This window comes from Microplitis mediator, chromosome 1, assembly GCF_029852145.1.
Source record: "Microplitis mediator isolate UGA2020A chromosome 1, iyMicMedi2.1, whole genome shotgun sequence".
Classification (NCBI taxonomy): Eukaryota; Metazoa; Arthropoda; class Insecta; order Hymenoptera; family Braconidae; genus Microplitis; species Microplitis mediator.
Genome location: NC_079969.1, coordinates 13053685 through 13078837, shown reverse-complemented (window position 1 = coordinate 13078837; position 25153 = coordinate 13053685). Strand labels below are relative to the sequence as shown.

Below are 25153 nucleotides of genomic sequence, written 5' to 3'. Positions count from 1 at the left end.
TCTTGTTGCCGTCTGACGTTGATGTCATAGTGCCGTGGTCACATGACAGCTCGTCACGTCAACGCATGTCTGTCCGGAGGAAGTGGGGACAGAGTCAGGAGGCTAGCCCTATGCCCAAAAAATTATCGGTCACCACTTCGATCCTGGATCCGTTAACGTTCAGACGTCCTTATCATTTAGTATCGATTGTTATACTTGCGATATTCACGTATTTTATATTTTGTAAATCGCATATTTCTTCCTGGCAATTAACTTGCAAAATAGTATTTTTTCTTGTTTATTGGTTACTAATTATACTTAAAATTAATTGTGTTGAAACTATTATATGTTATTGGCGACATATTCGCGGCGATAAAATTAAGTTAAAGAATAAATTCAGTGTATAATAAGGATTTATTCCACGTGGCTACCACAGCGTATCCTGCGTTCCAGCCAGGACTATTAATATTGTATTCTGCGTGAAACGTTATTGTAAGTAATTGAACTTATTATAATTGGCAATAAATTTGCACATTGTCCTAATAAATTCCTTATTCTATTCATCACCTCATTCTATCCATATTTTAATATACTGGTGGGATTATTTAATATGATAAAATAGTTATTAATTAAGTTAGAAATAATAAGTAAGTCAGCTGTAAGAAAGCAACATACAAATTATCAGCCGTGAGGTAAGTTGATAAGCTTTTTTTATACGTTGCCGAGTTTGAATAAGTGCGGCTCTTTGCTTTGCAAGAACCTCAGCCCACTGCTCTGTCCAGCATAAAATAAAATTTGTTAGAGGCCAGCCTAAGCCAGGGTTCAACCCACGAATTCTGGTGGCTGCTGGTAAAAATCGCGAAGACAAAAAGCAATTTGTCTCAATATATTCATATATATGGGATATAACGCAGATTTGAGGACACGATTGCGTCTACAATTCTTATCAGATCTTAATAAAAATTTTCTACACTTATTCTATGGGCGATTGCCTTGATCGAGTTCGAAAATGGGCTGGATCGTTCGAATAGTTTTGAAGTTATGGCGGTTTGAAATTTTCATGATTTTTCATAAAAATCAGTTTTTAATCACTGCTAAAGCATATATAATTTTAAAACTAATAACTATAGACAATTTCCGTAAAAAGTATCTGAAAGATTCCCTAATAATCTTTAATTTATGACCTTAAACTTTATGTTTTGACTATTTCTTCCAATAATTTTATAGCCTTGAAAATTTTACTAGAATCAAAAAATGTTGAAAATATGGTTTTCATTCCACATAACTTATGAATTTCCCGTTATAATCCAATTTCGTCAGTTGCTTTTTATAATGAACAAAATAGCCTGTAAATTTCACAGCTATTTTATATTTTAAAAGTATTTCTTTCATTACTTTTGATGTTTCAAACTTACCTGTACGCCTTATAATTATAACTGTCTTGTCATCATAATAGCCGTTAGAAATCTTATGAGATCCTTATGAAATTTTCTACACATATTCCATGGGTAATTTTTTTGATTAAGTTCGAAGATTGGCTAAATCGGTCGATTAATTCAGAAGTTATAGCTGTTTGAAATTTTAACGATTTTTTGAAAAAGTCAGTTTTTATTCTCTGTTAAAGTTGTATAACTTCGAATTCAAAACTCTTAGACGATTTCTGTTGAAAGTATCTTAAGGTTTGTTTAATAAGTTGACATTTTTTACCTTAAACGTTATGTTTTGACTCTTTTTTCCAATAATTTGATAGCCTTGAATGTTTGGACAGAATAAAAAAAATTTTAAAATGTGGTTTTTATTCCTGATAACTTATGCATTTCTCAGTATAATCCAATTCTATCAGTTATATTTTATTGTGATCTTTCAATTATTAACGTTCGTATAACTCTGAAACTAAATATTTTAGATAATTTTTACCTAATGCATCTTAAAGATGACTTAACAGGTTTCAACTTTGTACCTTAAACTTGTCATTTTACTGTTTTATGATACTTTTAAAGCATTGAAAATTTATTTTAATATAGAAATGCGCATCCTTAATGGTTTTAAGTCTTAATAACTTATGCATTAAACATTAAAATCTCTTTCCGTTAATTTTTTCTTGTCGATAATAAAATAATCTTTTAATTTGTTTGCACTGAAAGATAATATTTTCTTAATAGTAATACTGTTAGGTTATAGTCATCATCGAAAAATTAAATAAGCATTGTAGACTATGAATATAGCAGTACTTTATTTGCGTAAAGGTTAAATTGGTATATTATCTATACGATGTTTTATCGAATTAACTGTCTGAAGTTCTCCGAGAAAGTAAGTCGTCCTTTTTCACCCTCACTCTTAGAAAACGAGCCTAATTTTATACCATGACTACACACTAACATGTATCACACGATATTCATGTACGAAATTAACTTATTCTATCCATTGAGTGACAAATCTACCTTCCATTTCGGCCGCCAAATGGCCTTTTTTTTCTATTGAATCAAGTCAACTTTTTTATCAGTGCATAAATATTTACTTTGTTCAAGTAAATATATTCGTAGCAAAAAAATGTTTGGATTCAGTACATTTATACATTTTTCCAGGTGTTTGAAGTTATTGAATCTGGTAAATATATATGCAGTATCACGATATTTTTGTATCAAGTAACTAAAGTCTTAACATCAAGAAAATCAGTTACTGCACAGAAAAGAAGAATTTCTTGGTGCAAAAAATTTTCACTTGCAACAAGAAAGAATTTTCTTTTAGCAATAAATAATTTCTCGCGCCAAGAAATTTTTTTTAGTCCTAAGAAAATTTTTGATTTTAAGTTTCAGGCAAGAAATCTTTTTTTTTCTGTGTCGAAATACATAATTGTGTATCTAAACTAAGTGAGGAGAACTTGCTTCAAGTTAATTGATGTTGTTAGATCTTTGGACCGCATCAATGATGATATTTACTTCAATGAAGTAAATATACACTTGCTTTGAAAAAATGATTTCTTGATCAAAAAAAATGACCATCGAGTAGATATATTTACTTGAAGGCGCAATTTTTTTTTTTTTTTTTCAGTGTAGATTTAAAATTATTATTTTTTTGCTGACTTGTAGTAGAGCTCATCTAGTCTCGTCTGGTGCCATTGGACTGAGTGAGATCGGGAGTTATAACAAGTTACGAATAATAATTTAAATCACAGGAGCGCAGATGTGAAAAAAATTAATTAACTAAGGGATGTAGTTAGCAGTACTTCTAAAAATTAATTAAGTCGAGACTAGAGGAGTTCTCCAGTAACACATTTTTATTTTTAGGCATTGAAAAATTCATTTTCAAATTTATGATTTACGTACAACTGAAAATAAAATTCTAATAAAATACTTAAAAGCTATTTTCATCACATACAAAAATATGACAAAAAACTGAGTGTAATTCCAAAATGATAAATTAAAAACATTGGTTTATTAAGTATGGAATGCTCCATATACTTGAATACTAACACTGTAAATTATAAAATTTAGCTTTGTCTCATCGCTTTCTCTTGTCGGTCTTATTTCTTTTGGTTACCTTATTATCATAAGAGTAGTTGTGAATATTGTAAAATAATTAAAGCTCGATTTTTATTTGAAAATCTAATATAATTTTTATTCTTAAAAGAAGCGAATAATTTTTTAAAAATCAAAATATTTCGGTAAGTCATAAATAAGTTAATAATTGTTATTGAAATTGGATAACACGTAAAGCTGCGATTATAAATGCCGATTCATATAATTTTTCTTAAATTTCATCTTTTTCATTTTGCTCGGAATTTATCACAAATCTAGATCACAGATCTATGCACTCAATGCTATTACAACATATATTGATATTTACATTACATAAACCTAACATAATGTTGAATAGTTATTTAAGTGGCTAAAATAATTTTTATTAAAAAAAGTTATTTAAGAATCTTTAAATAATTATAAATGACGATTATGATAGAAAATATCGAATAAATTTATAAAATATCAGTTATGATAACTTAACTCTTGACTAGTATGACCTTTTATATTGTCGAATTCTAAAATTCAAGCCGATAAGCGCTACAGCTCGTTTCGTGATCCTGAAGATTTATTGTACAACGTGAAGCAGATGGAGAAAGATCAATATGATTTTCTGCTAGTGCTTCTTCATTATCAGCTACCCAATATCCTAGTGTATCAGTGTCGTAAGTTGGAATTATCGTCACTTCTGTATGAGAAAAGAAAGTAATTAATAATTTAAATTTTATTGTACACTGAGAGAAAGAAATTTGATTAAAAGAAACGATTCAAAACGATTTGCAATGTTAAATGCCCAAAAGAAGGATGATTCAAAAGTATTTAAAAGCATTAAAAAGTATTCAAAATTTTTTTTTTCTAATCATTTTAAATCGATTCTTTTAATAAGGGCACGGTGGCTTATTGGAAGTCTGTTTTTTTATCTCTCAAGTTATTCATCGATGTTTGTCATCTTGAATATTAATTTACAAAACTAAATAATAAAATTTAAATATTTAATAGATCATAGGAGTAGCTCTAGAAAAAATTAATATATATTTTATATTTTTATCAATACCAATGAGAAATTTTATTTTGTTATAAAAACAAATTTTTCTCAATGCAAGAATTTATTTCTAATTTTTAATGATATCTTTCTTTGATTTTTTTTTTAAATTTTTTATTAAACCAAATAATTGCGTTATTGAAATTTTTAATTGTAATAAATTTGAGAACGGATCAACTAAATTGTCGAAATATTTGCTTGCCAAGTAATTCATGCTTCTAGAAATTGAATACATAAGCGATGCAAGAACAATCAATTTAATTTTATAAAAAATTTACTCATTTTGAGTATTTATGGAAATAAGAAAAATAATTTCTTGAATTTTATTTTTTTTCTCTCAGTGTAAATGAAAAAATATATTTACCGAGATCCTTGTTTTCCCAAGTTTTCTTAGCGTTTAGCAAAGCATCGTATACCTCACGGCTAGGTTCCGTTCCACTGAAAACGTAGTATCTGGCCCTTATGCGTTTGAAAAATTCCAATGATGTGTAGTAAGAATTTCCATGATGAGGAACAAAAGTCAAATCTAAATAAACCGGTTGAATTTTATTCTTTACTTCTTTAGATTTTTTGTTACTTTTACTGGGACTTTCTGAACGTTTTTTATTTTTCAAGCTTTCTGAAATTATTTTTTTGGGCTGTTTAACATCTTTTTTAGGTGTCGATGATAAAGTTTTATCAGATGATTCGTTACAAACTGGCGCAGGTGAAGGTAATTCCATGGGTTTACCCCAATCGTGGAATAAGTCAAACTCGGGAGAATTCAATGAAATATTAGCAGCACGTAGTAGTGCGCTATTTCGGAAATTGAATCTATCTGGTCTTTCAGGTGGTGGCAATTTCATCGGTGTGCCCCAATCCTTCAAAGGATCCTTTTTCTCTTCATCAATTTCGCCTGTTCTAACGAACTCATCATCAGATTTTTCAACATCTGTATCTTGCTTTAAATTCGGTTTTCCATTTTGAGTGTCAGATTCAGTTAGTTTTTTGAATGTAAAATCACCTGTTTCAGTAGAACTAACCAGTTTAATCGATGAATCTCCTTGACTAGATGGTGGTATGGATGGTAAATGCCCATAAAAACTACTACTCATGTCAGCAGTAGAAAATTCAACAGGTTCACTCTGTATTTCAAAGTGATAAACTTGAGACGTCATTGACGCTGGAGAACCAGGTGTTTTATTTTCAGAGTCAAGTTGTCTTTCTCCAGTTTTATGCGAAATATCAGTTACAGTTTGATCATGACTTGTTACATCTGAGCAAGAAGTACTAGATTTTTGAAGATCTAGTGAATGTGCGGATTCAACTGAAGCTGATTCATTCACTGACGGTCCTTGATCTGCTACAGTAACATCTACTTTTTCTGCTAAAACAATAACCTCACCGTGTTCATTTGTTGTTTCTGTTACTTCTTTGGTAGTTGTTATAATTTCTCCTTCATCAGAAATTGTCCGAGTAGTTGTGATAGTAGTTTTTATAACTTCCTCAGAACGAAAACCTTCCGGTGTTGACGTTCTAGAACGATTTTCCAGTCCATCTTTTTTTTCAGGAGTTGATCTTCCCGATTTCTCTCCAGATATCAGCATACCTAAATGGTGCTTATAACTTTGCGCTATATCTTTGGATTCTTTTTGTTTTATTTCATCAACTTCATGTATTTCTTCTTTTTTTAACTCAGATTCTTTATTGGAATCAAAAGTTTTTTTTTCTTCTCCATCTTTTTTTTCTTGTTCAATAGAATCACTTTTTACGTCTGTTGTATCAATAGTAGTTTGATTTTCTGGTATCGGTTTAATAATAGAAATTTCATCTTTAACTATTACATTTTGTTCTTTCAAACTATTGTCATAGATCATTTCTACCGGCTCAGATTTATGTTCGATAGTCGTTGTTTCTACTATTATTTTACCTCCACTAATAAAGCAGTTTTCAGTATTTTTTATGTCCAAGTCTGTTACTAGTGATCTTGAAAAAGAATCAGGAAGATCTATTTGAGTGCTTGGACCAGAAGATGATTTATGTATAAAAGTAGTTATATGAGTTGTGCGCATTTCTGTTAAGTCACGAGGAAAAGATTTTTGGAATTGACTTTCATATTTATCATCATCGACTAAGGCTTGTGACGTTAAGCATTCAAAAGACTTACATTCAGGTGTTGACTTACCAGATAAGTGCTCTGAAAGTTTTTCCTCATAACTGCTTTCGTCTTTCTCTACATTCTCAATTAAAAATTCTCTTTCTAATTTTTGTTCTGCAATAAGATTCTCAACTATTGCAAGAATATCATTATTTGATACTCCTTTTGTTGTAGATATTTCTTGAATTATTTTCAAGGTTATCTTTTTCTGTGGTTTAACATATTCTCTTATGATATAATTTTCTATATCCAATTTTTTATCCATAGGTAACGTACTTGATTGGATGTCTCTCTTTGTTACTCGATAACTAATGTCAAATTTTATGTTCTCACCATTATCAAAAATAGATTTCTTGTCGATATTTTTTTCATAACAAATTGCTTCAATTATTTCAATGATAATGTCCTTTGACACATCATAAAGATTCATTATTTCTTCAAGGACCTCACTCACTATTATTTTACGTCTTTCTACATACTCATTCATTATATACTTTTCAATATCTTTTTTCTTTACCAACATGGCCTCTGATTCATCATTAGATCTGTCAAGCTCGATATTTTGATGACTTTGACTTGTCGATTTGTCATGAATATCTTTCAAATTATTTGTTTCACTAGGCATAGTAATTCCATATTCATCATCATGTGAACTTCTAAGTTTATCTTGATTTAATAGAGACTTTTCATCTCTTTTTTTTTGCTGTTCTGAAGACTGATTATCATCTGCAATTGTCGTTTTTGATAAACCTACCTTCGAAAGAGTTTCGATTTCTTGAGGACTAGAAATCTTACTATCTACTTCTATTGAAAAAGATGAAATTATATTTATACCGTCATTTATTAAACTTTCTTTTCGAACTAATGACGGTGTAGTTGAAGTCAAACTTTCGACATTGTCCTGGACATTTTCTAAATCATCGACTAAACTTTCTTTTTTATCAAGTTTTATAGATTCTTGAGTCATCGACGATTCAGTTTCATGAATTTTATCACTATCACTACCACTGATCTCTATTTTCATACTTGGTGGAGTCCCTATTGAAGAAGAACTTAATTTTATAATGTCGTCTTTCTTATCCGCTCGATCAACTACAGTATCTTTTATGTTTGATAGAGTTAATTCTAAGGGTCTAGGCATATTTTGCTCTGATAAGTTATCGGCACCATCTTTAATGCCTGTTTTGACACTATGCAAGGAAGTGAAATGAATATCTTGAGCGAAATCACTTGTTTGATTTTTCATTTTATTTTCTAAAGTTAAATCCGAAGACATTGGAGATGACAACGGCTTATTTTTTTGCAGTATATTTACTTCATCATCAATCAAACTTAGCTTTTTTATTGGCATAATATCGACTTGAGGAATTCCAGATTCACTATGGTCGGAAATATCTTTTTTACTAGATGTTGGAGTTGTCAAATTCTTATAATCATGTTCCTCAGTATCTATATTACTTTTTGCAAATTCTTTTTCAGTTAAAGTAGTAGTTTGTGACGACGATATATTTGTTAAATTATCTTTTTTATCTTCAATTTGCTGACTTAAGTTTTGAGTTCTATCCGGAATTACTGAAGATGCTAAGCTTGAAAATAATTTTACATCTTTCGATTCATCACTATGATCACCAGCTTCAGTAGTACTACTACTTAGTAACGTAGATGTTAGAAGAGCTTCTGATCCGGAATCATTTATTTGATCAATTAAACTTTTTTTATCACTGGATAATATAGGTAATCGAGATGTCAGTCCCGTCTCGTATTTTTCAATCTCGTTTTTATCATCTGCTAAGCTTTTTTTTTCAATTGTAAGACTTTTTTGAGACTCGACAGTGTCAGTAGCATCTTTTTTACTTTCTATATCTTGACCGATGCTTTTTGTCCCATCTAACAACTCTCCAGAGTGCAACGTCAATACTGAAAAAGTTTCTGACTTTTCTATATCCCCAAGATCATCCGTTTGGTAAGTCGAGCTGCCTTTTCGACTAGGTACTGATGTTGATAAAGATGAACGTCTTTCGTCGTACTGTTCGTTCTCTTTTTTGTCGTCTGTTGAAGTTTTGTCTTGAGTTGTAGCATCTGGTATTGACACCGTACTTTCAATGGTATCTCTGTGGTCTTCTGCATCCATACTTGCTTTTACTGTCCCATCTGACACTACTGAGGATGGTAATGTCGGGGATAATTTTACATCTTTTGATTTATCTTCATGACTGTCAGCTATATTTGTAGGGGACCGCGATGAAGGAGATAATGAAATCGTTTTTGATTTCTCTGTGTCATCAATTTTGTCAGGTTGATTGATTAATCTATCGTTTTCATCAGATACTAATGATAATAACGATTGACGCTCCATACTGTGTCGACTTTCCATATCTTTCAAAGTTTCGTGTTGACTTGTGGTGTCTTTCGGTGACACTGTACTTTCAGTATCATCTGTGTGTTCTTCAGCATGCATACTTGCTTTTACTGTCTGATCTGACGGACCCGTAGATTTTGATTCCGGGAATGGTTCTATTATTTTTGACCCATCTTTATTACTGTCAGCTATATCAGTATCAGACTGTTGTGACGGTGATAATGAAGGTTTTTTGGATGTTTCACTTGCACCCACATCGTCTGGTGAACTGTCTTTTTCACCACATACTGAAAATGTTGGAGATATAAGCTCATTATCAGATCGTTGCTTCTCATCTTCATTAGTTGATAAGCTCTCTGTCTGAATTACGGTATGTGGTGATATCACTGCAGTTTCAGTAGAATTTTTACCATCTTCTGTATGTTTACTTACACTCGTAGTTTCTTGCGACAATATTGGAGATTTGGTTTCACTTGATACTGAAAGTGCTGGAGATGTAACTCTTTTATTGCATTGATCTTTTTCGTCTTCATTAATTGATGAACTTTCTTTCTGTACTAATGCAGTATCTTGTTGAGCTATTACAGTTTTGCTATCATCATTTGAATCTTCTATTTTTTGAATTGGGATTTCTATCTCAGATGACACTACCGGTGATTCTAGCGCTGAGTATAATTTTATATTTTTCTGTCCATCTTTACTTTTGTCAGGTGATTCTGTATCAGAAATTGATAAAATGGATTTTGAAAGAATCGCTGGCTCAGCGTCATTGACACCGTTTTTTTTTATTTGGTTAATGAGACTTTCTTTGTCACTAGATATCGAAGATTCCGACGATTTACGCTCCTTGTATTGTTCTCCCTCTTTTCTTTCATTTTCTGAAGTTTCGTGCTGGGTCATAGTATTTTGGGCCGGTACCATTTTAATTGCCTCATTGCGATCTTCGGCATGCTTACTCGGCATGACAATCTCATCTGATGGTACTGTACTTTGTAATATCTCGATTAATTCAACACTTTTTGATTTTTCGTCATTACTATCAGCTATACTCGTATGATACCGTGTTGACGGAGATGATGGGAGTGTTTCTGATTTTTCTACTTCCCCGAGATCGTCAGTTTGGTCTGTTAAACTGTTCTTTCGACTAGCTACTAACGTTGATAATGATGAACGCCTCTTATCGAATTGTTCTGCCTCTTGTGTATTATCTTTTCGTGTTTCGTGCTGCGTTGTTAGATCTTGGAGTGACGCTAAAGTTTCCGAAGCACTTTGATGATCTTCTATACGCTTACTTAACGTTACAACTTCATCTGACACCACTGAAGATAGTAATGTTGGGGATAATTTAATGTCATTTGATTCATCTTCATGACTGTCGGTTATACTAGTATGGGACCGTGAGGACGGAGATAATAAAGGAATTTCTGATTTTTCTATACCTCCACAATCATCCGTTTGGTAAATTGAGCTGCCTTTTCGACTAGGTACTAATGTTGAAAGAGATGAACGTCTTTCGTCGTTTTGTTCTTTCTGTTTTTTGCCGTCTGTCGAAGGTTCGTCTTGAATTGTTGTATCTGATATTGACACTGTACTTTCAATGGTATCTTTGCGATCTTCTGTATGCATACTTGCTTTTACAGTCTCACCTGACACTGTTGAAGATAGTAATGTTGGGGATAATTTTATATCTGTTGATTTATCTTCATGACTGTCAGTTATACTTGTATGGGACCGTGATGACGGAGACAATAAAGGCGTTTCTGATTTTTCTATGTCCCCAAGAACATCCGTTTGGTAAGTCAAGCTGCCTTTTCGACTAGGTACTGATGTTGATAAAGATGAACGCCTTTCGTCGTTCTGTTCGTTCTCTTTTTTGTCGTCTGTTGAAGTTTTGTCTTGAGTTGTAGCATCTGGTATTGACATCGTACTTTCAATGGTATCTCTGTGGTCTTCTGAATCCATACTTGCTTTTACTGTCCCATCTGACACTGCTGAAGATGGTAATGTCGGGGATAATTTTATATCTTCTGATTTATCTTCATGACTGTCAGCTATACTCATATGGGACCGGGATGACGGAGACAATAAAGGCGTTTCTGATTTTTCTATATCCCCAAGATCATCCGTTTGGTAAGTCGAGCTGCCTTTTCGACTAGGTACTGATGTTGATAAAGATGAACGCCTTTCGTCGTACTGTTCTTTCTCTTTTTTGTCGTCTGTTGAAGTTTTGTCTTGAGTTGTAGCATCTGGTATTGACATCGTACTTTCAATGGTATCTCTGTGGTCTTCTGAATCCATACTTGCTTTTACTGTCCTATCTGACATTGCTGAGGATGGTAATGTCGGGGATAATTTTATATCTTCTGATTTATCTTCATGACTGTCAGCTATACTTGTATGGGACCGTGATGACGAAGACAATAAAGGCGTTTCTGATTTTTCTATATCCCCAAGATCATCCGTTTGGTAAGTAGAGCTGCCTTTTCGACTAGGTACTGATGTTGATAAAGATGAACGCCTTTCGTCGTACTGTTCTTTCTCTTTTTTGTCGTCTGTTGAAGTTTTGTCTTGAGTTGTAGCATCTGGTATTGACATCGTACTTTCAATGGTATCTCTGAGGTCTTCTGAATCCATACTTGCTTTTACTGTCCCATCTGACACTGCTGAAGATGGTAATGTCGGGGATAATTTTATATCTTCTGATTTATCTTCATGACTGTCAGCTATACTCATATGGGACCGGGATGACGGAGACAATAAAGGCGTTTCTGATTTTTCTATATCCCCAAGATCATCCGTTTGGTAAGTCGAGCTGCCTTTTCGTCTAGGTACTGATATTGATAAAGATGAACGCCTTTCGTCGTTCTGTTCTTTCTCTTTTTTGTCGTCTGTTAAAGTTTCGTCTTGAGTTGTGGCATCTGGTATTGATACCGTACTTTCAATGGTGGTTTTGTGGTCTTCTGCATCCATACTTGCTGTTACTGTCCCATCTGACACTGCTGAGGATGGTAATGTCGGGGATAATTTTATATCTTCTGATTTATCTTCATGACTGTCAGCTATACTTGTATGGGACCGTGATGACGGAGACAATAAAGGCGTTTCTGATTTTTCTATATCCCCAAGATCATCCGTTTGGTAAGTCGAGCTGCCTTTTCGTCTAGGTACTGATGTTGATAAAGATGAACGCCTTTCGTCGTTCTGTTCTTTCTCTTTTTTGTCGTCTGTTAAAGTTTCGTCTTGAGTTGTGGTATCTGGTATTGATACCGTACTTTCAATGGTGGTTCTGTGGTCTTCTGCATCCATACTTGCTGTTACTGTCCCATCTGACACTGCTGAGGATGGTAATGTCGGGGATAGTTTTATATCTTCCGATTTATCTTCATGACTGTCAGCTATACTTGTATGGGACCGTGATGACGGAGACAATAAAGGCGTTTCTGATTTTTCTATATCCCCAAGATCATCCGTTTGGTAAGTCGAGCTGCCTTTTCGACTAGGTACTGATGTTGATAAAGATGAACGTCTTTCGTCGTACTGTTCGTTCTCTTTTTTGTCGTCTGTTGAAGTTTTGTCTTGAGTTGTAGCATCTGGTATTGACACCGTACTTTCAATGGTATCTCTGTGGTCTTCTGCATCCATACTTGCTTTTACTGTCCCATCTGACACTACTGAGGATGGTAATGTCGGGGATAATTTTACATCTTTTGATTTATCTTCATGACTGTCAGCTATATTTGTAGGGGACCGCGATGAAGGAGATAATGAAATCGTTTTTGATTTCTCTGTGTCATCAATTTTGTCAGGTTGATTGATTAATCTATCGTTTTCATCAGATACTAATGATAATAACGATTGACGCTCCATACTGTGTCGACTTTCCATATCTTTCAAAGTTTCGTGTTGACTTGTGGTGTCTTTCGGTGACACTGTACTTTCAGTATCATCTGTGTGTTCTTCAGCATGCATACTTGCTTTTACTGTCTGATCTGACGGACCCGTAGATTTTGATTCCGGGGATGGTTCTATTATTTTTGACCCATCTTTATTACTGTCAGCTATATCAGTATCAGACTGTTGTGACGGTGATAATGAAGGTTTTTTGGATGTTTCACTTGCACCCACATCGTCTGGTGAACTGTCTTTTTCACCACATACTGAAAATGTTGGAGATATAAGCTCATTATCAGATCGTTGCTTCTCGTCTTCATTAGTTGATAAGCTCTCTGTCTGAATTACGGTATCTGGTGATATCACTGCAGTTTCAGTAGAATTTTTACCATCTTCTGTATGTTTACTTACACTCGTAGTTTCTTGCGACAATATTGGAGATTGTATTTTTGGAAGTAGTTTAACATCTTTTAATTCATCGTGCGAATCATCAGCTTTATCTACACTACTACTTGGTAACGTTGATGATGAAAGAGTTCCTAATTCAACTTTATTGATCCTATCTTCTGCTGCGTTAATTATCTTTTCTTCTTTTTCAGGTATCGTAAATTCGTTGTCGCTTTGTTCTGTGACTTTTTTATCTGAAGAGATTCCTACCTGACTTATAGTTGAAGATGGTAGTAGTTCTGAAGTTTCAATATCTTCTTTTTCAGTTATTATTTGCTGACATAGGCTTAATTTTTTATCAGACAATTCTGTAAATTGAAACGTTGATGATATATTTTTGTCCTTTAATCCATTTTGGTCATTATCGACTGTATCTATATTATCGATTAGCAACGTAGATATTGAACGTTTTCTTGATTCCTCTTTTATGGTTTGATCTTTAGTTTCGTCACTCAAAATGTCTTCCTTGGTATTTACTGAAGATTTTGGAGGTGCAAGTTCTCTATCAGATTGTTTCTTCTCAACCTGGTCATCCGTTAAACTTTCTCTTCGAATTAGGGTACTATCTTGTGATGTTGCTATAGTTTCATGAATATTTTTTTTATCTTCTATATTCTGATCCACGCTTTCTATTCTTCCTATTACTACTGACAGTTGTTCTGTTGATGATGTTTTCGGATCTTTTAATTTATCTTTAATATCATCAATCATATCAGTTGCAGAACTCAGTGACTTTGATGTTAAGAGAGTTTCTGATTTTAGATTGTTGTCGTGATCATCTGCTTGATCGCTTGGTCTTTGTTGTTCACTTGATATTAAAGACGTAGATAATTTGAACTCATTTGAAGATTGACTTGAATTTTCTTTTTTTTCGAATCTTTTTGAAAATTCAAACATTTCTGATGATTCCGGTTTTTTATCATCTTCCTGGTTATCTATTTGATCATTCATTTTTTTATCTATAGTTGATACTATTGGAGCTATGGGAAACTCAATATTCTGTACTTCAGAGATTTCACTAAATTCTAAATTCTTTTTTTGAGTTGGTGAAATAGCAGTTGAAGAAGATGTCAATGCAAAATTTTTACTTTCATCTTTTATATCTTCCAATAAATCTTTTGAATCACTTGATACAGAATGTGCTGGAGATAAAGGTTGTTGAATTTGGCCTTTTTCAAGGTCTATGGATTTTTCCGCTTGTCTCGGTGAAATATTTGTTGAAGTAATGAGTGATTCAGTATCATTTCTTTCTTTTTCTTCAGGTTCTGTTAAACTAGTTTTTCGACTTGATTTAACAGATAGTGAAAGTACTGAGTCACGACTATCTTGTACTTCGCCTTTATCAGTTTGTACTTCATCTTGTTTTTCAATGGATGTATGACCTAATGGAAAAACTGATTTTCCATCTTCCATTAAATCTTTTCCGACATCAGGTAAAGTTATCTTATCACTCATTACTATTGACTCTAAACATGCTGATGATTTGAGTTCCTGTTCGTTATCGTTTTCACTTTCCACCATGATTTTTTGACCATATGCTGAACTTATCATGGATGATGTAGCTGAAGTTAAATCACTTTTTTTATCTGTTATGTTTTCGGGTTTTTGACCACTCATATTAATTTTTTCGTCTGCTTCCATGACATCATCAATACTGCTTTTCGTACATTCTTTTTCGTCATGTTGAATTTTATTCTTATCAATACTAATATTTAGTTTATATTCTTGTTCTACAGCCTCGAAATCATCGGATTCAGATTTGTCTAGATCTCCAAAAGATATAGCATATTTACTTTTATCTGATGAGCCTATCAAAGGATCACTTTCAATTTTTGTAATCATCTTATCTTTTTTAATATTTTTTGAGATGTCTTCGATTTCATCGCTTGACTCAAAGGTATTCCACGCCACTTCTGCAATATCGACTACTGACTGTTTTTGTAACTTTTTACTTATAATTAATTCATCTAGAATTTCCATGATGGCTCGTTTGGAAATGAGGTGTTGATGATGAATTCTTTTGATAGCATTAATGTCAATATTTTTGTTCTTTGCAATGTATTCGTTTGTGAAATGATCCTGGATTAGAGATTTAACTTCGTCGGTTATCAAAGTAGGTTCAGTAAATTCAATATCATGTTTTTCTTTGTCGTCGATTTGATTCTTTTCATCCACTTCCACGCCTTTAATATGAGTATTTTCTCGAACTAAGTCTTCTAAAACTTGTTCAGAGATGTCCATGATGTCAGATGGTGGAACTTTATTAATAATAATTATATTTTTGATTACTTCAATTACTGAGTAAATTGGATAAGAATGTTTTATAGAAATTTCTTTCAAAATCATTACAGTAATTGGAATATTATTTTTAAGATATTGTTCAGTAATGTAATCTTCGACTTCTTGCTCTTTAACGTCTTTTAATATTTCTTTTTCGGTATCAAAAATTGTAATATTTTCAATAGCACTGCTTGGTAAAAGATTATGCTGAGAAACAATTTGGTTAATGATTTGAATTAGTTTTTGTTTGACAATTTGTTTTTCTATGGAAATAAATTCTAATATTTGAATAGTAATTTTTATTTTATGGATTAACAATAATTCTTCAATTATTTTATAAATATCAATTTTCTTATTAACAATATTTTTAACGTCCTCAGTTATAAAAGATTCAATTGAACTCATTTCAATCTGACTTTTATCGACATATTGATCTGGAAGTTTAGCAGAAAATTGAGGTGACGTTGGTAATGAATCTGGTGTAACTAAGACAACTTCAGCAGTTGTAGGTATTATTTTATGTTCAAATGCGATTTCTGACGTCACTATATCACTGACTAATTCCTTACCATCTTTTTGGTGCGTTACATCCACTTTTTTACATACACTTTCAATTCCAACTTTTAAAACATCTAATTCCGTATCTTGAGTATCACTAAGAGCACTTATGTTTGTTTGCAAGTTCAATGCTATATCATCTCTTAACAAATCGGCACACATTAATTTTGCTTCTAATTTATCATCGTTTTTACTTTTTACTGATGATGAAGCAACAGGTGTTTGATCATGATGATCTTGCCATAATTCTTTAGTTTTTGAATCTTTCTTTATTTCTGCTGTCAATTTTTCTGCAGACAAAGTTTGATCTGGAAGGAAATCATTTTCTTTGAGTACTTCAGCGACTTTTTTGACTATTTCGATAACATCTTTAGGTTTATCTTCAATAATTATTCCAGCAGTTCCAGCAAGTACTTCACCAACATCTTTTACTGCTTCTTTAATGTTTTTAACAGAACTCATGTCATCGCTTCGTTCATTATCTTCAAAATAATCACTTTTCGATAATCCAAACTTTACTTTTTCTACCTCTTTGTCAGTTGTAATATTTTCTTCATTCGGTTTTATTTCTTCCAATTTTTCAACTACTTTATTTAATTTTCCTTCAATTTCATCATTACTATCACATTCTAGCTCGGTCTTTATTAATTCTTCTTGAACTATCTGTTCCTCTAATGACTCTAAAGAATCTCGCAGACTATCTTTTACAGTTTTGAATTTTTTTGATGCTTCTTCTAATAACGCTTCAACATCTTCGACGCCTTCTACATTTTCATCGAGTTTATTTGCTTGTTGATGATCAGGGGTATCTGATTTTTCATCTGTTTCTGATGGGATTCCTTCAGTTTTATGGATTTCTTTGCTTTCTATGCTAGTCTCAATTGTTTCCTTTACTGCAACATCTTTTCCATCTTGCTTCGGTTGAAGTTCTTCAATCTTCATTCCTGCGGAAATTTCGTCTATATTACTTTCTCTTGGAGATCCTGATTTCGATAACGAGTTTTCATCAATATCTTTTTCAGAATCTCTTCGAGACTTTCCAGTTAATTTATCAATACCTTTTTCAAATTTATCTGCGACTTTACTAAAGAAACCTAAAACGTTTTTCGGTTCTTTCGATGATATAACAGATTCTTTAATATATTGAGCTTTTCCTTCTTTACTGGTATCATAATTGTCTATTTCGTAAAGTTTTGGATCTACTTCCTCATGCACAGGTAGATCAGCAACTTCATCTGGAGTCTTCACAATATCTCTCGGCAGAGCTGGAATAGTTTGCTGAGAGGTGAATACTTTAGTACCAGGCTTTAATTCAGAAACTTCCATCGTAGCTAAAGAAATAATCCTTGATTTGGCAGGAATTTCAATTTTTTTTACTTCTGCGATTCCTTGTTTAATGATATCTGTAGGCACTTGTTTTACACCTTCAACAGAAATTCGTTCATCCTCAGGTAAGGTGGGAGCTGTTGTTGTGGCTCCAGATTCCATAGTTGATACTCTTTCTTGAGATTCTTCGAATTTTTCTCTGATTTGAGAATCTTTTCCTATTTCTTGTTTGACATCAGTATCGTTAATTACTTTTCTTTCAGAAGAATCTACTTTTTCTGGACTTGCCCTGATAGCTTCGGTTATGTTTTCACTGTCTTTTTTATCTAAGGCATCTTTACTGTCTTTTTTCGGAATCATTTTTGTAGATGATGTGATAATCTCTTTATTTTTTTCTTCTGATTCTTCTTTATGCTTAGAAATAGAAATACTTTTGCTTTCTTGGTGTTCTTTTTCTCTATCTTGAAAATCATCATGCAATTTTTTTTCAGGAATATCACTTTTTTCTTGCTCTTCAACAATTCCTTTTTCAACGGCAACTTCTTTTTCTACGCTTTCATAATCTTCTGCAATTTCTTTCACTCCATGTTTCTCTTCACATTCTCCATCCTCTTCTTCTTTTTCCTGTTCATTTTCATCATCATCACCATAGTCCTGATTATCGACATCATCATCATCATCACCATCATCGTCATCGACATCGACATCATCATCATCACCATCACCATCACCATCATCATCATCATCTTCTTCTTTTTCTTCTTTGTCATTTTCTTTATTTAAAATTATGTTTTCAGCCTCTTCTTCTTTAATAAGTGATTCATGTACAAAATTTTTTTCTGATTGAACAACATCCAAAAAGTGCTTATGTTCAGTTTCTCCACTATGAGCAGAATCTTCAGTATATATTTCTTCTTTTTCAATAATTAAATATTCGTCTTCTTCAGTAAGTTCCGGGCTGGCTTTTCTAGAAACTGATTTTCTGGCTATTTCATCTATTTCTGCAGTCACATCATCTTCAGTTATATCTTCTTTTTTTTCTTTGATCTCCAAATTTTCATGCCCTTCTTTCACTAAATTTTCCCGAGTATTCTCTATTCTTTCGGCTTTTTGAAGCACTGCTTCAATTTCTTCTATAACTTGACGTTCTTCTTTAAGATCAGCAAGAACTTTGTTCTCAATTGAGTCGAGTGACATATCTTCAGATTTTTCAGTTAAGCATTTATCAATAAATTTCGTTGGATCGATTTCAACAACTGATGATGTTGATACTGTTGATGAGTCAGTTGTTTCCTTTTCATTTTTAATTTTTTTTACTACTCCATCTTTATCTGATTTAGTTGAGACCGTTGAACTAATTTTGGATTGTTTTACTGGGCTTCCCGACAATCGAGATTTACTTGGGCTAGCAATAAGTTTTGTGCGTCGAACAACGGATTTCTTTTCAACTGGAGCAACTGTTGGTGACGCTTTTTGTTTCGAGCTAATCTTTTCTATATTTTTCTGCTCTAAGACTTTTCGATTATTAGCATCTTTAGCACTTTTTGCAGGAGGAAATACTTGCTTTGTAGTAAGTTTGTTCGACGTTTTAGGAGCTGGAGATTTTGAAATTTCAGATTTAGTTGTTAATCCACTTAATGGCTTCTTTAAAGTTGATATTTTTAATTTCTTATTAGTAGAATCGGATTTATTTTCAGCTTTTAATACTTGTGGTGTTATTTTCGATTCTTTGGAATCTTTAGAATCATGTTTTTTTCGTTCAATCTTTCCTTTCAACTCCTTATTCATTGTATTTTTATCTTCAACATTTGTTTTAATAATTTCAGCTTCTTTATTAACATCTTTTTTTGAATCTTTCTTTAAGTCTTTGATATTTTTTTCATTTTTTTTCGACTCCTTTATGTCAATTACTGTTTTAGAATATTCTTTTGTATCATCAATCTTCTTATTTTCCAAATCACTTGTTTTCTTAGCCTTTGTCTCGTATTTTTGGGCTTGATTGTCTAGTTTTAAAGCTTTAACTTCAGACAACTCACGTTTAGGGTTTTTGATTTCATTTGTTCGCTTTGTTTCTTTATCTATTTGATTAATTTTAAGTTTCGTAGATTTTTCTTTTAATGTAGCTAATGACACAGCAGGTGATAAATTTTTGGCGGAACACGTTGGATACTTCAAAAATTCAAGATGTTTCAAACGGTCAATACCTTCAAAAATTTTATGCTGTGGTGTGCTTCCAGGAAAAAGAATCCTTGTAATAGAGTCATCAGGGTTTGCAGGTTGCCAAATTAACAGAGCACATATTGATACCATATTTTGAATCGGGAAAGTAAAATTATTTGAATCTTTTTTATGAGAATCTGCAAAAAGCTTTTGATCAACAGCATTCCATTTAGATAAAAATTCTTTCACTTCAGTGCTATCCTTTAATGGACTTAAAATATACATATCCAAAGTACCATGTCCTACTTTATGATAAAGATTGATAGGCTCTTGATTTCTATAGCAAAGGTGTGGACGTAGATTAATGTGTTTTAAATTATTCACCATTTCTTGCCCAAGATCAATGAGACTGATAATAAGGGGATCACGGTCTTTGTTATCGTCAGGGAAATTTGAGTGCTTACGTTCTATTAAATTACCAAAAAAATGTCCTATTTGAGGATAAACTTGAGTTTCCTTCTTTTTACGAAGAACGCTAGACATGCCACCAATATTACTATTATTTAATCTTGTAAAGAGAACAGCGTCTAGTCGATCCAAATGTCGAGTGAAGTCCCAAAAGCATGACTTTCTAGCAAAACCACCGTCGACTAACATATTGAAGCCATTTATACCAAAAAGAGCTGCATCACCTTGACCGCCAGGGAAGACATAAAGAGTCGGATGACTAAATCGAATATTACCTACTACATCAGACGGTTGCATTAACTGATCTAATGTTTGTGCTACCAAATATTGTTCAATGTAGTTAATAAAGTTGACAATTGCTGGTATTCCAGTTGTTAATATGTTATCAGGATTTAAGCGGATTCTACACAACCTGAAAATATAATTACAAAAATTGGAAAAGTTGTTCAATGTCATCGGTATACTAATTTAGAATGTATAGTCAAAAATTAAAAAGTTGTTCCACAATAATAATTTTTCATTGCTAAAATTTTACCTGGTACAAGGCTCTTGAGATAAACGTTCCGTTGACCATTCACCGATTCCAGCACAGTTTATATCTATTGTCACATTATTTTCATAAGCTCGAAGTACTCGCTGTACATCATGCTCATTAAATGCATCCAAAAAATCAGCAAGACTAAAAGTTCCATCCTAGTGAATTTAATATATAATCCATTATATAATCAAAGTAAGCTATGATCATAATCAGGTATTAAGACAATAATAAATTGTTAGTTTTTTAGACTCTACAATACAGAGAATTATGACATACCTGCAGTATCCAGGAACCATTTTCGCCAAATGTATAACCGGCATGAATTATATGGCGGTGTTTTGTAAAACTTGCTAAAAGATTTCTAATACATTGAAGTAATGTATTAGTTTGTGGATGAATTAAAATTTCTGTAACAAGATTCTCTGTCGCATACTGAATTAATCGTTCACCTTAAAAATAATTTTGTTTTATTTATGAATAATAATTAATCGTTTAATAACATGATTGATTATTTTATCATTATTTTATTACCATTTTTGGCTTCTTCACCTTCAGGTGATTGTGTAACTAAAGCCTCTAATTCTTTTTCTAAATCAACGTGGCAGTTCTCTTTATCCCAAGACAAAAATCCTAAAATAACGTATTAATAATTTTAAATAATCTGGATAACAGCTGACTCTGTGGGCCAAACTCCAAAACTTTCTGCTGTTTTCGAGCTCTGTGAGATCGGAAATATCGATATTACTATATGTTGATGAGCTCGAAAAAAAAAATGATTTTCAAGTTATTCAAGCTCGAATAATTTTTTATTTCAATCGATAAAGTTGGAAAATAAGTTCACCCAGTTAATTGAATTATGAATTTTTGTTGTTTATAAACTTTTAAGATAGAAATCATGTTCATGTTACTGTTTTTTTCACACGCCAAGCTCTAGAGATCTCGATACAAAGCTATTATTTTAAAGCTAACAAAAAAAGTAAGTAATTATGGTTAATTTATTAACTTTAGAATGACCATATCTGCAAACTAAATAATAGATTATGATAATTCTTACACATATTAAGAAGGATTACTATGATAATATAATATGTTTCTTACGCACGTTTTTCCGAAATTTAAAAATAATTCAATAAATCTCGCTAACGGATTATATCTGATTGAGACAAATTTTACAGCAATAGTAAACTGGTAATGAGCTCTGGAGCTAATTATATTTGGAATGGATTGATTTTGTGCTTTTCAGAATATTCGAAAACAACAAAAAAAAAATTTCTATTCGTGTTTTTTAAATATTTCAAGATCGATTCAACCGATTAATTTCAAATTTGTACAAAATCTAAGTTCCGAAAAATTCAATTGCTGCAAGAGCCATACAAATCGGTTAATTCGTTGAAGAGACATGTAATCTTTACATACACACGCACCACACCCACACATTTTCGAAAATTCTATTATCAATAATCCGGCTTGAAATGATAACTTTCCAATTTTTTAAAAATTTTCGATTTTCTTAGATGAAAGTTTAAAATATACTCGCACAGACATTTTGTAGTCTTATTTATTTGCTTTGAATTGAAAGTCTCGGCACCGATCGATTCAAGCCACAAGGAACCACGTGACGGGGGTGCGGTAACTATGACGTCACAGGAACCGCCCTGAGTAAAATAGTTTAGTTTCCACATTTATTTATTTTTTTATACTTATATTACATTAGTTATGATTAAATATTGGTAATATATATAATTTCTGTGTGTAAAATGTACAGAAAAAATATATATGTAATCTAAGATAAAAAATAAAAATAAAATAATGATAGATTGATGACAAGAAATTTGGTTCTGTACTAAAAATTAATCAAAGATATTTCACGGCCAAGTTTAATTCAAAATAACAATGTCTGAAAATTCCGAAAGAGCTAAGTAAACGAAAATAAAAAGAAAAATACTGCACACATGATGATGCTTAAGGGGAACGACCGAATACCGCGATAAATTTAGCTTTATCTGACTACTTATAACTGTGGCAGAAAAGTAGCTTGTTTTGGCGATTATTGTGAAGCTAGTTAAACTTTTTTCCCGATCCAAAAATTACAATTAAAATATGACATAAAATAATATGACTAAAATTAACGCTTTTATGTTTGTAAAATAGTAATTGTTTAAACTTGGTTTCAAAATCAATGAATAAATATTTTACCTTCGGTAAGTCTATTGAGAATAAAGTGTTTATGTTGGGCGGCATGTGGTTCTGGAAGCACGACAAGAAGATAACATCCACTAAGAGGTGAAGGTGGTGGATGTTGATGGGGTCCTGGAGTCATTGAAACTATATTTGCCGTATCGACAGTCGTAGCCGCAATGTCGTTTCTAGTTTGATTTATCATTGATAGTTCTTCTTCACATTCTGACGTTTTCCGGAAGGAATCCATGATGTAAATTACTGTTAATATCATAAATTATTATCTCACAATCAACCTAATGTCATATTTATTATTTAAATATAATAACAATAAAGCTGGAAGTTTTACGTAGGTCTTGAATTTTTCATTTGTTGCATGATGAACAATTCTCTTCATGAGTGTTAAAGTTATACAGATTAATACAAATAAAGTAAAAAAAAAATTTGGTTATTATAAATTTTTCTTTCAGACTAAAAAATGGGTTATTTCTAATAAGCGGTAACTGATGGTCTAATTAAAATATTCCGAGTGTTGAAAAATTTTTTGAAAAATTCACAAGATCATCTTTGAAAATTTATTATAAGTTTTACAAGTATTTCAAGTTCGAACAAAAAATACAATTTTCCCCCACGCAAACAACTATTGATTAAGAAAATAAGAGTACAAAAATTCTATATTCATTTATTTAACATCCTAACATGTAAAAATATATAATAATCTTATATATAAAGTCAAACACATTCATCGACATCTTAATGGATGATCTATTACGGAATGACATCTTTTATCCGAAAAAATAGTAATTAGGAGTTTCATAAAAGGAAAAAATTTCCAAGTTGATTTGAATAGGTATGTAAAAACTATTTGAAACAACAAAAATAACTGGATCCCTTAAATAATTCCAAAAGTGATCAAATAATTATCATGTCAAGTTTGAGATTTTTTAAGGCTTAGAGATATCGACTTTTACCGTAATAAATATTTCATTTTACAAATTGCGATTAAAAATAGTTTTTTTAAGGATAATGATTTATGAATACCCTATCTTTTAGTAATATAATACTCATTTTGTTTTATGACTCACTCAATTTTTTAACTATAGACTCCTACAGAAATATCGCCCTTAGTAACAACCCCTCCTACGTCAAACAAACTGATCTTCCCAGTAAAACTTCACACGCAATACTTAAAATTATTTTAAAAAGTATCTTTGTGAATAATTATATGTACACAATCTATAACTAAATAAAGTACGGCATTTTTTATTTCGAGAAAAAATTTTCAATAATTTTCTCGAAAGAAACCGAAAAAATAAAAAAAAATTGACTATGATAATTCATTATTCTGTTTCAACTTACCCTCTAGAATTTATTTTTCTGGACAACAAAAATTAAAGAAAAAAATACACAACAATTTTTCATGAAAAAAAATCAAAAAGAAGCTTTTTAGCCACAAATTATAAATTCTTTAATTTATTAATGGATCCTATTTTTTTTTTTTTTTTTTTTTAAGAATACAATCACTTTTACCGTAAGATAATTTTCACATTTATGAATACAAAATTTAAAAATAATATTGACTAATATTACAAGAAAATTTTTTTAAAGAATCAATTAAAATTGAAGTAAATCGCGTCAATATTTTATCTTTTATAATACGTCTTTTTAAGAGAAAGCCTTGGCAATAGCTCACATTCAGGATTGAGGGCTACCGGCTCTCTGACTGTAAAGCTCTTAAAGCCCTTGCGCTAGTTCTACACAGGGAATTCCCTCTCTATCGAGCAAAACGACGCAGTGACGTTATTTTCGGAACCCCCACTCTCAAAAAGACGATATTTTATTGGTGGAAATCTATCAGGATGTCCAGTTTTTAATTATTCTTGTCTCTTTTGTTTTATATATTTATTATTAAGTATTAATAATATTTAAATTATATTTTATGTAATCGATACTCATCTGAGAAGTCAATGACCGTTCGATAAGTTTCAAATAAAATCTACGTGTCCGATGACACATACGTTTTCATGTCCTATGCTTTCAGAATAAATATTACTTTTCATTAGTATAAAGATATCAATAATATTGAAGTACGATTTACATATTATGTTATTGAATGTAGAAAAATACCAAAGATTTTATAAGATATTACGCTTACATAGATTAAAACATATTCTGTGTAAATAGCGAAAATAAACGATCTTAATAATGTTGATTTTTCAGATCTGAGATAATTCTTTAATGAATTTTATTGAATAGCTAAAAAAAATTTCTT

General features: G+C 31.8%; 1 protein-coding gene across 1 annotated transcript; it reads right to left on the bottom strand.

Moving 5' to 3' along the window:
• Nucleotides 1-3238: 3238 nt before the first annotated feature.
• Nucleotides 3239-24602, bottom strand: LOC130678286 (microtubule-associated protein futsch). Its single transcript, XM_057485430.1, has 7 exons — nt 24241-24602; nt 22900-23142; nt 21235-21333; nt 20980-21152; nt 20701-20858; nt 4904-20577; nt 3239-4185 (listed from the first exon to the last, which is right to left on the bottom strand). Exons 2-7 carry the CDS (start codon nt 23129-23131, stop codon nt 4016-4018), a joined length of 16506 nt encoding a protein of 5501 aa, XP_057341413.1. The 5' UTR covers nt 23132-23142; nt 24241-24602; the 3' UTR covers nt 3239-4015.
• Between the last annotated feature and the right edge of the window lie 551 nt (nt 24603-25153).

Excerpts from the sequence above, each read along its gene's own strand:
- LOC130678286 (XM_057485430.1), bottom strand. The coding sequence starts at position 23,131 with ATGGATTCCTTCCGGAAAACGTCAGAATGTGAAGAAGAACTATCAATG. Across the intron at positions 21,153-21,234 it reads AGGTGAAGAAGCCAAAAATG|GTGAACGATTAATTCAGTAT; the intron begins GTAATAAAATAA and ends ATTATTTTTAAG. Across the intron at positions 20,578-20,700 it reads TCTCAAGAGCCTTGTACCAG|GTTGTGTAGAATCCGCTTAA; the intron begins GTAAAATTTTAG and ends TTATATTTTCAG.